Source organism: Battus philenor, unplaced genomic scaffold (assembly GCF_028537555.1).
Source record: "Battus philenor isolate CCGP_79_NKW_IND1 unplaced genomic scaffold, ilBatPhil1.0.hap1 SCAF_12, whole genome shotgun sequence".
Taxonomy (NCBI): Eukaryota; Metazoa; Arthropoda; class Insecta; order Lepidoptera; family Papilionidae; genus Battus; species Battus philenor.
In genome coordinates, this window is record NW_027181674.1 from 1,392,342 (window position 1) to 1,407,590 (window position 15,249).

General features: G+C 37.6%; 2 protein-coding genes across 2 annotated transcripts in view; one reads left to right on the forward strand and one right to left on the reverse strand.

Moving 5' to 3' along the window:
- The window catches only part of kl-2 (dynein heavy chain 2, axonemal kl-2), a 97,013-nt gene extending 94,051 nt beyond the window's left edge, over positions 1 to 2,962 (reverse strand). Inside the window, exons 1-3 of the mRNA XM_068776249.1 lie at positions 2,887 to 2,962; positions 1,360 to 1,788; positions 493 to 774 (exon numbers count right to left, since the gene is read on the reverse strand). Of these exons, the coding sequence (XP_068632350.1) occupies positions 493 to 774; positions 1,360 to 1,788; positions 2,887 to 2,962 (787 nt within the window). The remainder of the gene's footprint in view (positions 1 to 492; positions 775 to 1,359; positions 1,789 to 2,886) is intronic.
- Positions 2,963 to 5,357: 2,395 nt separating this feature from the next.
- LOC137933031 (peripherin-2-like) lies at positions 5,358 to 15,011 on the forward strand. Its single transcript, XM_068776765.1, has 8 exons — positions 5,358 to 5,522; positions 5,784 to 5,993; positions 6,970 to 7,062; positions 8,961 to 9,061; positions 10,122 to 10,221; positions 11,208 to 11,354; positions 13,088 to 13,216; positions 14,922 to 15,011. The coding sequence occupies exons 1-8, from the start codon at positions 5,361 to 5,363 to the stop codon at positions 15,009 to 15,011; spliced, it is 1,032 nt and encodes a 343-aa protein (XP_068632866.1). The 5' UTR covers positions 5,358 to 5,360.
- Positions 15,012 to 15,249: the final 238 nt, after the last annotated feature.

Sequence of the window (15,249 nt, forward strand, 5' to 3'; positions counted from 1 at the left end):
TACTTACCATATCAGTTTACAGTTTTCGTGAACATATTTTTCACTAGATGCCTAGATTTCTTGTTAGCTCATATATTATTCAATATCCTATCTACTATATTTTTATTGATAACGTATATACTCAGCCAGCTGTGTTGCAGTTTAAACTATATATCCATGTACGGCACAAAAAAGAGACCACACATTGTAATAATATTTTTTTATCATTATTATTTTTTAGCCACTTGAAATTCTCTGCCACAAAAGGTCGAAATTTTCTACAGGGTATTATTTTTTATTCATCTTTTATTTTACAATTTATATACGGGTATTTACTACTATCTTTTATCGTGTTTTAAAATTCAATTTATATATGATTTTCATGATTCTTGCTTCTACATGTGCTGCGTACAATTATCTTTTTGTTGTTAAAAATTACCGCGAAAACAGTAGTGTCGCAGACAGATCTGTTTTAACTTAAACTCAATTAAGTTAGATTTAAGTTAAACTTACGTCGGTATACCCAAAAATCATACTCGTCGCTTGGACAGAGCAGTTCCTTCTGTGACGCCATCGAAGCGTGGTCCTCCACGCAGGATTTTATTTGGTGCGTCCAATAAACCACCACACCTTCGAGCCTCTTCACCAGTTCTCTGTCCGCGCTCGCCTGCTCGAATGTCAGGTGCTGACCCTCGCGAGGAATGTACAATACGGTGAGACCAAGCATCTTGTAATACACGTCCGTTAGCTTTGCGAGGAACGTGTGAATGTGGGAACAGAATTCACTTTTCACACCTGAAAAATATCGACTCTTTGTAAGAATTTTATTTCAGTCTTTGAACCTGAAATGATAACTTCATATCAAGTAACTTTTTCCGACCAGCACCGACCAGACATGTGACTCTTGTCATGGATAAAACTGACTATCTCGTATCAGATACATAATTTTGTCAGACCAGTCAAATAACTCAGATATGTGCATTATGTTCCAGCTGGAACCACTTATCAGAAAAAACCAAAACTGATGCTCGAAATAGATACGTATTGCTGACGACAAATGGAATCATGTATGAGATACATGAGCAGTTGTATCACTGCGATAGAGAACTGACTTGCGATCACAGGTCGAGGCTTCGATTCCCAGGATACAGTCTTTATATAATAATTATTTATATACAATAATTATGACTTATTCGCCAACCCAATAATTATGACTATGACTTAGTTGTCAAACCAATAATTAAGACCGTGACTTAGTTGCCAACCCAATAATTATGACTATGCTAGAATCTTCGGCGGTGACTTCGTATATATAAATCGACAAATATTTATATTTTGTGATATACCTAGTAAATCAAACGTTGTAGTAAAAAAACTTACTCTCTGGCCATGTGGTGATGGCAAAGAAATACGGAGCATAAACGGCTTCCAAGATCTGAATCATATTGGACTCCACAGAGTAGACAAATGTTCCAAAAACAATGTCGTCGTGAAATGTTTCCGCTTTGAATACATAATCAGGTTGTCTTATGAAGTAAGTGAGATCGTACACCGGTGTCAGGGGTATATCGAAGGAAGCCTTCAGTATCTCCCCCTTGAAGTATACGCACAGCATCAGCGCACGAGGTTCGAGTAACCACTCCTCAATCATCTGCAGCGCCTGCGGATTCCAGTCCTCGTCTCTGAGGTCGTACAGTGTTGTCATCCTTTTGATGAACGTCACCAGTTTTTCCAGCTCTTCGGGCGGATATTCCGGCCTCACCGGCTGCTCCGCCAATTCCCTTTCTATTTGGGCAAGACGCTCGCGTTCTGTTACAAATATAATGAATATGGATTAGTACTAACTTATTTCTTTTATGGCCCCCGCTATTGGGGGCCTCTCGTACCCCTAACTTTTTGGGATCAGGGACTTTATTGTTCAATAATTTTTTTTTCAGTCTTTTCTTTACTTATCACTCTCTTTCACGCGTCCCAATATCTTTCATTCTTTACTTTTGTCCTTCACAATATCTTTCGTTTTGCTCTTTTATACTTTCTTTCTTTCCTCGCCTTTCTTCCACCATCTTCTTACTCTAAGGTGGCTTTTTATTCTTTAATTTTATCTTACATTTAATTTATCTTTATTTACGCATTTATTTTACTTTCTTAATTCTTTATTACACATTTCTTTTTCTATTTCTTATTATTAGTTAACAATTTATTTTGTGCAGAGTTTATCAAGTACCTTATTCTATATAGTTTTATTTCTTTCAACCGTATCACTCGCCACCCCACGAGCGAAAGATAGGAATGATGGGCGAAGGTTGTCGTCGCCCATCATAACGGCGATGCTTTCTATTTGTACTAACTTATTTAGAAGTTGGTGTTTTTTTAAATTAGTGATACTGATTGGATTACTGGCAATTTAAAATTCAATTGGCAATTTTTAGAATGTGAGAATTGGAATATACAAGGTCAGAATGGTGTTTTTAAATTTAATTATTGTTCTAAATCCGTCCCTGCAAACTCTATATCGTCAGAAGATATTGGTTTGTCGCTTTCAAATAGAATAAAATACATTAATGTAACATATTTCAGTGTAATCAATTCATACAGGGCATGATTCGAAATAGATAAAAAAGTTTTAAAGCAGTATTATTCAACTTATGTTCCATGCCCCACAACCTTCTTAAAATTCTAATGTTCCTTTTGTAACATAATTTTTATACTAAAACGAAAGGTTTAAATTCCACTCCTTGTGTAACAATATAATTTTTATACCAAAGCGAAAGGTTTAAATTCATGTTGGGTTCACTTTTGAATTGCCACCTCGTGGGAGCGTGGGTCCATCGTTGGGATCCACTGCTTTAAAGCATTTGTCTAATAAATCACCCTGTAGAATAAATATTTAAGGGTCAAGTTGCTTACCTCTTTCCTCTTCCGAATCATGACTCAAGTCATCACTCCACGCCACTTTCACCCTCTTCGGAGGTTCATCATCCATGATGAATATTTAATTATAATAACAAATTACAGATACGGTATTAATTAATAATAATTATGAAAATGAAAATTAAATTTGTCGGTGTCACGCCGACTTTAAAAGACATATATATTCTTTTTATATTTAAATATGTCTAATTGCCAGATAAAATGTATAAAACCTTTTTATGTTTCGTATGTGTGCAAAGCAAACATTTCTTTTGTTAGATCGAAATCATGTTACCTGGCAACGAATTGATTTTAAATAATTTATTTCTCCAAGCATCACAACAATATGATTTGGAGTGTAGTGTGTGTTTTACTTGATACAATACAATACAAAATAGCCGCCACTATAATACGTTTACATTTATAATCACACTGTAGTGCTCTATTTGCATGTTTATATTTTTTAGAAATATTTCAGAACGGATCGTTTAATTATTTAAATAAATACATTTAAAAAAACTTTAAAGTTAAACGGTTTTTTGATATCCATATTGTGATGGTTGTGGAAAAATATGTACCTAGTCCGCCATATTGGAACGGCGTCCATCTTGAATTTTAAATTTTGACATAATCATCGTGTTTTACTAGTGTAGCCCTTTCATTTGAAACCCATATTGAGGGGGTTAAGGAAAAATATGTAATCCGCCATTTTGTATCGGCAGCCATCTTAGATTTATAATGTCATTAATTTTATTATATTGTATTGTCATCTAAATTAAATGTATGTACCAAATTTTAGATCAATCTGACAACGGGAAGGTGCTTAAATTTCAATTTCTAATTTTGACCCAAACAAATAAATTCCGTACGGGTCGAACTAAATAAAACCGTTTAAAAAGACGACAGCGAGCAGTGGAGAGGGTTATGCTTGAAGTTTCGCTGCGAGATAGAAGTAGAAATGAATAGATCCGCCGAAGAACTAATATCATCTACGTGACTCGAAGGATTGCTCGTCTGGAGTGATTAAAGGCAGGACATACCCTGTGAAACCTACGTTTAGGTCGAAATTCTCATGAGTGGCGATATTAGGAGTATTATATATATTATCATTACGATATTAATTCTGAAACTAAATATTCTTGGATACATTCACGTCTTAAAAGCGTTTACTTTAAAAATCAACTTGCACAAATAAATTAGGAATTGTTTTCTATGCCTACACACAGGTATATTTTATTCGTCTCACTAGTCCCACTGCTGGACATTTTCCCACAAAATTCAATGGCCGTGAGCCGGCGTGGGAAGTCGCGCCACTAGATGGACCGACGATAAAGCGATCATTGCCTTACAGTAGCCGTATGTCGTGTGAAATAAAGAAAAAGGATCAAACTTTTCGGATACATCAATAAAACCTCTTTAGTTCAAAACATGTTATATTATTTAAAAAAAAGTTAAAAATCACTAAACGGTACGACAGTATTTTTAACATCTGATGTCACTTTTATTAGACAATCCTCATGAAATTGACTAACAGTTTTTGCAATAGGTTAGTACCTTTTTTTTCATACGTATTCATTTAAAATTTAGAGATAAATAAATTCACAATGAACTTGTATGCGAATTGAGAGTTCACAGGAGTCTCTTGAACCTGCTAAGTAACCTGCTGAAGGGTTTGGGCGTGTCGACAATAATCATCAGCTCGTTCAAAAACACTTCCAAAGCATCATCGGTAGGATTATTTACATTCTAGATCAGGAGAGAAGTCAGTTCGGTGTACACCAATACATTCTAAGAATACCTTTGTTCAGGCATCGTATCCTTGCCATGGTTTGTTTAATACATTGAGTGCTGATGTCACTGAAGTTAGACAGGTAGAAGTCTGTAGGAATGGTAGAAAATGTGGTCAATTTTCTTCTCCGTAATCTGAATTCACGGAGCAGCTTGTTGATGAATGTCTGCGTATAGGAATGGTTTAGGTGTTGTTATTGAGTACGCGTGTCTGTGAAAAGGCAGGTAGAAGCATGGAGTGGTAGAAAATGTGATCACTTTTCTTCTCCGTAATCTGAATTTACGGAGCAACTTGTAGTTGAGTATCGGCATGTAGGAATGGTCTCGGTGTTGTTTTTGAGGACGTGTGTCTGTGTAGTGGCTGGTAGAAGCATGTAGGAGTGGTAAGAAATGTGATCATTTTTCTTCTCCGTAATCTGAATTTACGGAGCAACTTGTAGTTGAGTGTCTGCATTTAGGAATGGTCTCGGTGTTGTTATTGAGATATTGTCTGTCTAGAGGCAGGTAGAAGCATGTAGGAGTGGTAGGAAATGTGATCACTTTTCTTCTCCATAATCTGAGTGTACAGAGTCGCGTGTAGTAGATTGTGTATGTGTCTATGTGTAGGGAGATTGTGGTCTATGGTCTGTGGTCTCTAGCGTGTTTCTGTGTGCAGATGCAGGTAGCATGGGCGCGGCGGCGGCATGTCGTGGGGCGCGTTCTGGTTCAGTCGCGAGGGCCGCGCGCGGCTGGCGGGCGTGGTGCGCGCGCTGCTCATCGCGCAGCTGGTCATCTCGCTGCTGGTGGTGCTGCTCTGCTACAACGCCTCCTTCCGCGTCATGTCGCTACTCAAGCACGTGCATAGGGTAACGGGATTTACATATACATAATATTCTTTGTTTATTTAGATGAACTAGCAAGAAGCAGATTCCTTAACATGGAAGAGTTAAGCGTTGTTACAATTACAAAATCACTTACATCATACATAATTACAATGTTAATATACATGTATATGCATAAGTGGATGTTGAAATTATAAATTATTTGAAGTCATATATCAACAAGCTAATTATTTTTGCAACGACCCAGGTTAAAGTAGCATCTGCAGTCTTATGTATATTTTCCAGATAACCGTGTACTTATTCTACGGACTGATAGTGCTGCATGCTTACTGCATGAAGCTGCAGTACACGAGCGGGCTGCGTCTCATATCCTGGCTGCTGAAGTGTCCCCACTGGCCGCGTGCGGCCGTGGCGGCCAGGACTTGGCTGCTCAGCGGCACTCTTGTCGCCATCAACGGCTTGCTGGTATACGCGGCGTGCAGGGGAACGCTCAAGGTATACACTGAATCATAACATATGAAGTAATTTTACAAAATGTTTTTCAGCGCCATCTATGTTTTGTCTAATGATTTACTTTAAAAATTTTACTTGAATTAGTACAATATATGAAGCAATAGATGGCATTGTACGTATATACAAAATACATATTTGGTTTTACGTTTTGCAATTAAACCAATACCTCACTTTGCGTCGTGGTTACGTTCCAAAAAAACACGATGCAAAACGCCACAAAGAGAATTAAGATTTTCTATAGTAAACCATGTAAAGATCGAAGATAGGTTCCAGGGTTACGAAAATACTACTATTTAAAAAGAAAATTGAACAAAGTAAACATTTTAATATAACTCGACCAATAAATAAATTGTAATAATATTTACCTTTTTTGTAACCAGATACAACACGGAAAATTTGTATAAATTTATTATTCTCTTTAAAAAAAAGCACAACACACTACGTAATTGAAACTGAACTCCAAAATTAGCAAAACAAAGTGAAAATAAAACTGTATTAAAAATGCGTTGATTTTAGTTTGATGGGAGATACTAGACGAAGGCTGTTTTCAACCGGTCCTATTGGAAATCTATGGGGGAGGCCATGTTCTGCAGTCTGTTCATCATATGGCTGAAATAGTGATGAATTAATGAAAACACATGTTGAAATAGGGGGATATAATATTTGTTTATTATTTTTTTTATATATTTTTTTATTTTGTTTATTATTGTTTATTATTATTCATTGAGTACACATTAATACAATATATATAATAATGATAATTTTCATTTTTATTAATATCAATACAAAATTTGTTGTCCCATGGTTTGTGTGTCAATTCTTCCGCCACTAAGAAGTCGAAACTTTTGTTTTTAATTGCTGCTTATTATTCTGAGAAGTTTCTCCGAAAGTAGGATGTTTTGAACAGGAGAAGATACTAAAACTGATTTTATGTGCCTTCAATAAATTAATTTCTCAGGCTCTGATGAAGGAGCTGTCTTCATCGCTGAGGATCGGCATCGCCCAGTACCTGACGGAGCCCACGTGGAAATACCTCATGGACACTATGCAGGTGGGTCACAGATGTATTCAGGCTCAAATTCCTGGGTAATTCCAAAACCGGCTACCTAAAGGTGTTCAAGCTGGTGAGTAATTTCTATATCTACCTTCTTAATATCCTTTAGGCAAATGCCACAAAGTTAACTGATACATCAGAACCACAAATATAATAGATGGCGCCTTGAACTTTAAAGTTCTGGAGGTTACACAGCGTAGAATCTCCATTCACTAGTGGGAAGATGATCTGGTTAAGGTTGATGGAAGTTGGATGTAGACCGGTTCCAACCAGTCTTAAGAAATGTATGCAGGGGCTTTTTCCTTGTGGTCTTGTTGGACATCTAAAGGAAAGCCATGGAAATGGTGATACTTTGTCTTTTTAGCTGATGGACGCCCACGACAGGGCATAGGTTTCCTGCAATGATCGCCAAGATGACCAGCCTTACGCCGCCCGTATCCAGCGACTTCTGGCGATCTTAAATGAAATGGTGATGGTTTTGGCATAAAGAAATAAGAAGTTATTGAAATACACCAATACCTCGGTAAGAAAAGGATCAATATTTAGCCACTTCCGCACATGCAGTGGTAGTCACGCGTAATAGAGGGTATAATAAAAAATAGCCCACGTGAACGGTCAAGTGACTTTGAGTAATAGTGGGGGAGGAGGTGGCATGTAAAGAACAAGCGGCGACGGACTGAGCTCACTCTGTGTTTGGCACTAATCGGTGTAACATAACTCTTGAAGATGCCCCGTGGAGGGGTGAAACACGTGTTGAGTGGTTTGGCGGTGGCGGTTGTGTGATTCGCATTGTTTGCCGCATACGCATTTATCAGCGGGCTGGCGGGCGGTGCACTTTGTTGCACGACTACCACTGCATGTGCGGAAGTGGCTAAATATTGGTCCTTTTCTTACTTAGGATGGACTTCCGCAAAGTAACGCCTGATTCCATTAAATACCAATACCTCGCTTTGCGTCGTTTCGTTTTGCGTTTTTTTCGAAGTTGCGTCGCTGCTTACTTAGTACTAATTTTCACTGTGCGTCGTTAGATTTTCGGGATTGTGTTGTTTTGGGTTCAAGTCTTTAATTTTTTTTGAAATTATCTTTTTATTCCCGAAAGATGGCAACACTTGTTTTTCCAATTTATTTATTGGTAGATATATTATTTTTGTTTTTTAAATGTTCGGTTTTCTTTTAAAAAAGTAGTATTTTCGTGACCTTGGAACCTATCTTCGATCTTTACATGGTTTACTATAGAAAATCTTAATTCAATTTGCGTCGTCATTTTTTGGAACATAACCACGACGGGAACGTAACTACGACGCAAAGTGAGGTATTGGTTTATTGAATAGTCTCGAACTTTATATAAAAGCAAGGAAGCGTATCTTTATCAAGCTATTCAATAATCTAGACTGGTGATGAACGAAAGGAATGAAGTTCATTCGACAATTTTGTTGGCCTTATTACAAAGCATAAGTTACAGAATCCTCTAAACAACACGGAACCCTAGGATCAAAAAGTGCCATGAACACACGTGACCTTGAAGTTATTTATAGATTTTTGTGTACGTTTCTCGGAAATTCTCACCGAGTACTATCTCGAACTTACTAGAACCTTATCCGTAGTATAAATAAGTGTACTCCCCATGTGGATAGTTCAGTGTTGTTTTTCGAGTTATAAGATTAAGATCTACGATCAGTGATACAAAGTGACTATTAGGTAAGTTATTTGGACAGTGATTTCTATAGCGATTTTGAAGCGTAGTTTGGACTGAGCGAAAGTATACTTTATGTTAAAGTAGGGTGACCATCTGATTTGTGAATAAAAGACTTCTTTTGAACCAGTGGTAGGAAGCACAGTACGGAACAGTATCAATATCAATTTGCAATGTAACTTGGTAATGTTTTTTATGTCAGATAGAGCTGAGTTGCTGTGGCGTGGAGCGGCCGAACGACTGGCACGAGATACCCTGGATGAACGTGGACTTCCTCAACGAAGAGTCGCAGCTGGTTATGAGGTAAGACGTAATCTGGAGTCGTTGATGAATATTTTAGAGTAATATCTATATTGTTTACTCAAATCCCTCTTTTTATTTCTTTATTTTTGTTACATTTCGGCATTGTCAGCTTTGTGGACAGCATTATTATCCTTTATAGGTGAAGTATTTTACCTCTGTTTCGCTTGATTTTAAACGATGAGGTCTACCATGCTACATGCTTGCCTAGGAGAAACCTATTCACTCTTGTCTTGAAGACTACTAAGTTATAATTATCTGGAAACAATAAAGCCTGTAGATTGTTCCACACCTTGGCTGCTCTCACTATGAAAGTGTTAGCAAAAAGAAATGCGGGTGGAAGGAATTTCAACTGTGTACGGATATCGTGAATCCGTATGTCTTGTTAGATGAAAGAAAGAAGACGAGGGTTTCTTTAAAATGCAGTAAAATTGTAATATCTCTCACGACTAGTTCTGCTTGTTCTCGTGCGTTACTCGAATATTACTTGGATAGTCCTTGTGACTCATGTACATTGTTACCTTGTTCCTCCCGGAGGGTATTGGGGTCAGCAGTCTCTTCTGTATCTCTGGCGTTGTAGTTTCCTTCTTTCTTAAGTATCTTCTTTCTGGCGGTCCCATTACATGGGCATATCTAGTCCGTATTGTTACTCATATTGGTAGAACCCTTGTTCTTGGTAGAAGGCGCTTAATACCTTTTGGGTTTGGTGAAGAAAAATCGCTACTAATATCTATATGAACTAATTGTTTATACAGTGTATTTGGTTATAGATCTAAAAGCTTTGAAATGATGAATTTTAACAGGGATTCCGTATGGAACACCTATGGGATCACACAACAGTATTATAGTTAGAACAGAGATCCTCTCCACTTGTAAAATTCTCTATGGATCTTTTATTGTGATTACGTTTACATCAAAAGAAGAATGCTGGTAGAATGGAAGAGGTCATCTGTTTCACGGGTCGGCTCACACGGGGTCGCAGAGAAATAAGGTCGAGGGTCTTTCAAGTCATATATGTTAAGTACGAAGTTTAAGTTTAAGTTTGTAATGAGTCATGTTGCAGATTGGCCGGCTCCGATGGTAAAGTTATGCCGCCCGTCTCCCCCTACTCTTGCTGCACTCCCAGGGTCCTGGCAGCTTGCTACCACGACCCCCTGCAGCAGGTAATGGTAACTTACTTGAATAGGATACTTAGTTCGAACATGTTTTAGTCACTCACCCACTGAAGTGTCGTCACTATATTAGATGAGTCAAATCCTATTGCATATAGAACATAAACATACATACATACACACAGATACTATTTCGTACAAAACAATTACGAAATCTGAAATTTATATCCTCATTTTTTTGAACGTTTACTAATTTTTATAACTATTGTTTATAACTGTACACTGTTTAGTTTGGATATAAAAAAGACAAGATATCATTGCTGGTAATGTTTTACAGAGGGTCGATTTAAGGCTTTTGTGCGCCCCTGTCAAAATAAAGTTTGGCAACCTTTCAAATATAAGGTCTACATTATAATATCATTTTTGTAAATGATTTAATAGACCAAGTTCCACAGATTTCAACTAACTAGAAACAAAGACTCTAGAATGTTAAAATAAGGTTTATTTAATAATATACTTTTAATTTGACATTTAAAACTAACAAAAGGAATGTCTTATCTAATATATAAAATTCTCGTGTCACGGTGTTCGAACTTGAACTCCTCTGAAACGGCTCGACCGATTTTTACCAAATTTTATTTGCATATTCAGTAGGTCTGAGAATCGGCTACTATCTGTTTTCCGTACCCCTAAGTGATAAAGGTTGTTCACCCTTGAAATTTTTTTTTTAATTTTTTGACAAAATTTTTTGTTTTTATTTTTTTATGATACAGCGTACAAAAATACATACAACCCTAAATTTTCATCCCTCTACAATAAACCCTTCTTTTTTATTTGTTAATTAAAAACTTTTTTTTGCAAAATAACGTTTGCGGGATCAGCTAGTATATTTATATCTTACAATCACACGTATGAAGCATTTTGTAAACTTTTTCGTACAGTCGCTTAACTTGCCAGCGGCTTCTTTCGGCGCTGGCTACATGGATAATGTATTTGTGCTTGACCTGGAGTGCTTTGACCTGGAGTGATGGTTGCAGGTGGAATGGCGCGGTGCGTGGGCAGCTGGTTCCCCACTACCGAGTGCGTCGCTGCACACGCGAGGCTGCGTTGAAGCCATCCGTGCACCTCTTGCCCGTGCGCTCCTCGGTCTCCAACTGTTCAACGTTCTCGTGTTACTGCTGCAGGTAATAAGCTTCTTCTTTCAGGTTCACATTTCGAAACCTTTACAAAGATCCCAACTTCATTTCAATTCGTTTACGGTGGAACATATGAGAATGATCTATGTGAACGAGAGAGCAAAAAAGATAGCTATACTTAGTTTCGCTGCGAGATAGAATCAAAAATGTGAAAATCCACATAAGAATCCAAATCACCGACATTGTTCGAAGAATTGCACCTGAGGTAGCAGTGGTACATCGCTAGTGCTATTGATGGCTGTTATGGCTGAAAGGTTCTATAGTAGCAACAACGAGTCGATAGAGTTGGCGTAGGTAGGGCCACTAAAAGACTGATGACATATTTAAAGTCGTGGTAAATCGCTGAAGGCAGGTAAAGCAATACCAGGCATTGTGGAAAACTTTGGCGAAGGCCTTTGCCTTGCAGTGGGCGTCTATAGGCTAATATGATGACTGTTTGGAGTGGGAGAGAATACTTTTCAATTGGACAGTCATTGGTCATATACATTTGTCGGATTAGTCAGTCTTGATTGTATTGAACATGACGCCAACTTAGATCGGCTCGGTCAGACTGGATTTACCCCGAGAACTAGGATCCCCATATACATTGGTCGTAGACATGACGATTATTTAACAAGATGATGTTTTGTAGTTTCATTGTTCTTTTGTTACAAAGTTGTTCATATCTAGAATATCCCTTAACTCTTTTGAGTTTTATTGGCTATTGATTCCTCCCTGATTTTCACACTAGACCGGCACTCGAAGTCGAGCCGGAGTCCCCTGAATGCGGGACATTGGGCCACAAGGTCGACCACGGTCTGGTCCACGCCCGGTTCACAGAAGCACGAGGGGTCCTCCTTGAGCTTGAACCTGTGGAGGTACTCAGAGAACCCCCCGTGCCCCGTGAAGAGCTGGGCCGAGACAGTGTCCACCTCGACACTGCGGAGCACGCGGTAGGCTGAAATGGCGTCCGGGAAAAATGTCCTCGTCACTGAAGCCGTCGTTCCTTCCATATACCTCCTGTTCCATTCGTCGAGCGACTCCAATCTCAGTTGTCGCTTGACGAATGAAACGGGGCATCTCTCGTATCGATATTTTGCTTCGAGATCGAATTGGTGATGAGGTGATCGAATGAAATCTTTCTTTCTTCTTCCTTTTCAGCAGATCGACGTCCACTGCAAGATATAGGTCTTTAAAGATCGTCATGATGATCAGTCTTGGCTGCATGCATCCAGCCTTTCTTATCTATGACATCCGTTAAACTAGTAGGAAGGCCTATTCACATCGCGATCATAGGAGATCATTCGCTGTCAATATGTGTTAACGTAAATATAGTATAGTAGGAAAAAGCGGTTTTTAAAATTCAGATCACTACCTTCACTAAAGACTCTGTGTTTGGCACTAATCGGTGTAACATTACTCCTGAGGATGCCCCGTGGAGAGGTGAAACACGTGTTTAGTGAATTAACGGTGGCAGTTGTGTAATTCGCATTGTTTGCCGCATGCGCATTTATCAGCTGGCTGGCGGGCGGTGCACTTTGTTGCACGACTACTGCTGCATAGCGGAAGTAGCTTTATATTAGACTTTTTCTTACCCATCATTAATATATTTACAATTACTCTTAAATTACATATTTAAGAGTGATTGTAAATATCTAGATGAAATAGCTTTTGTAGGAGATAAAAGCATGAGAATGTAGTTATTAGCAAGCAATCGATATTTAAATTAAAAATGTTTTCAGTTTATAATAGTGATTCTGACCCAACTCCTGAGGACCAGCGCTATCGAGGCGGTGCTGAGCGGAGACTTCGACGGACTCGGTCGAGGCTGGCTGCTGGGTACCATGACGCCGGAAGAACGAGCTAGATTCGTAAGCATTGGATGACTTTTCCTCTTTCTTGACCTCTTGCTATAGGACTACACCAATACCTCACTTCGCGTCGTGGTTACGTTCCAAAAAAACACGACGCAAATTGAAACGCCGCAAAATGAATTAAGATTTTCTATAGCAAACCATGTAAAGATCGAAGATAGGTTCCAGGGTCACGAAAACACAACTTTTTAAAAAGAAAATTGACCAAAGTAAACATTATAATATAACTGGTCCAATAAATAAATTGTAATAATATTTACCTTTTTTGTAAAGTAACAACACGTTAAAATTTATATATATTTATTATTCTAATTAAAAAAAGCACAACACACTACGTAATTGAAACTGAACTTCAAAATTAGCAAAACAAAGTGAAAATAAAACTGTATTCAAATTGCGTTGATTTTTAGTTAGAACGGGAATCCCCGAGTTTTGATGTCATGGTGCAATTAGAAATGAAAGTGTTGCCATCTTTTACAAAAAAAAAAGGAAATTAAAAAAAAAATTAAAGACTAGAACCCAAAACAACGCAACCTCGAAAATCTAACGACGCACAGCGAAAATTAGTAATAATCAAGCAGCGACGCAACTTCGAAAAAACGCAAAACAAAACAACGCAAAGCGAGATATTGGTGTACATCTATGAAATAACAGTTTATTCGTTACTATTATTAATCCATTTAATATTTATATATATTGCAGCACACTCGACAACAAAATAATGCTAAAACAGCAATAGAGAGAAATGAAACTTATTTATATGTTCAAATATTGTCAGAAAGGAAATTAAATAGTGAGTAAACACTGAAGTAAAGGAATAAATTAAAAAAAGATGAAAACTGTTATAAATATATGTAAATAGTAGAATGTAAGGCTGCTTAAAACTGAGATTTAAAGATAATTGTAAATAAAGACCTAGAATGTGAGAATGATGGATGTATGGCGAATAGAACGGAAGAGAAAGACAGAAAATTGTGGAATGAAAGAAGTAGGAAGATAATAAAAAGAGCGTGAAAAAATCAACAAAGAAAATTAACGACCCTGTCCTTATCAAAGATAGGGGTCACAAGACCCCCAATAGCGGTGGTAACAAAACAAGAATGCTTTGGATTAGTTACGAAACATCCCAAAATGTGAAAGTGTCGGTGGACTAACGGAACGGGGTGAACAGTACTCCACCCAGTCTAACCGCGTGCATATCAAAAGTCAAGGCTTTCATAGAAAAAATATATTAGATCAGAGTTTCCCAAACTTTATTGTCGTAGACCCCTTGCCATGTTTTTCCGTGTTGGGTAGACCCCCTACTTACCTGATATTGATTTCCAGTAAATTTCTAACTGTAGTGAAGTTTAGTGTTAAAAACTTAAAGTAAAAACACATGTTAATTTATACATTTATTAATTGAATTTAAATTAAAACTACTCAAAATAAAATTTTGAATCTGTTATGTAAAATATATGTAACATTAAATGTTTTGATATTATAAGATAGTATGATGTAAGTAAATAGGTACTATCAGTGTATGTGTTGAGATCCACTATCGTGGACCCCCATTTTCATTTCATGGACCCCCAACTTTTTTCGCTGACGTAGACCCCTTACAGGTTGTCATAGACCCCTAGGGGTCGATATAGACCACTTTGGGAATCACTGTATTAGATGTTGAAAAAAAAAATTAACTAGCTCTTTGAAATTTTTACAGATATCCAAAGGTGAGCAACAACACTTTGTTAGCGCACGTGCAGAACTAACCCAAAGGCGTGGAACGCGAAGTTACGCATATCTGTCCTAATAGTAAGTTATTAATTAAATATATTATTAATTCATTTGTTCATATTGTCACCGGGATAGCTGGCAAATTTTGAACTATTGTTGTAGCGGACTATCGTTTCCCCTGCTTTCTTGTGAGGTAAATTCGGGTAAAATGAGATTTTTAGTTTCTATTTTTCTTCTACTTTCTCTTTCTTAATGATTACAGGCTGTCCAAATCTTTTTGAGGTCCTCCAAAACTCACCATATTTTATAATTCA

Bases quoted from the DNA above. Each gene is read 5' to 3' on its own strand.
- LOC137933031 (XM_068776765.1), top strand. From the start codon at position 5,361: ATGTCGTGGGGCGCGTTCTGGTTCAGTCGCGAGGGCCGCGCGCGGCTG. The intron at 9,062-10,121 runs GTAAGACGTAAT...GTCATGTTGCAG, and splicing joins GAGTCGCAGCTGGTTATGAG to ATTGGCCGGCTCCGATGGTA. The intron at 10,222-11,207 runs GTAATGGTAACT...TGATGGTTGCAG, and splicing joins ACCACGACCCCCTGCAGCAG to GTGGAATGGCGCGGTGCGTG.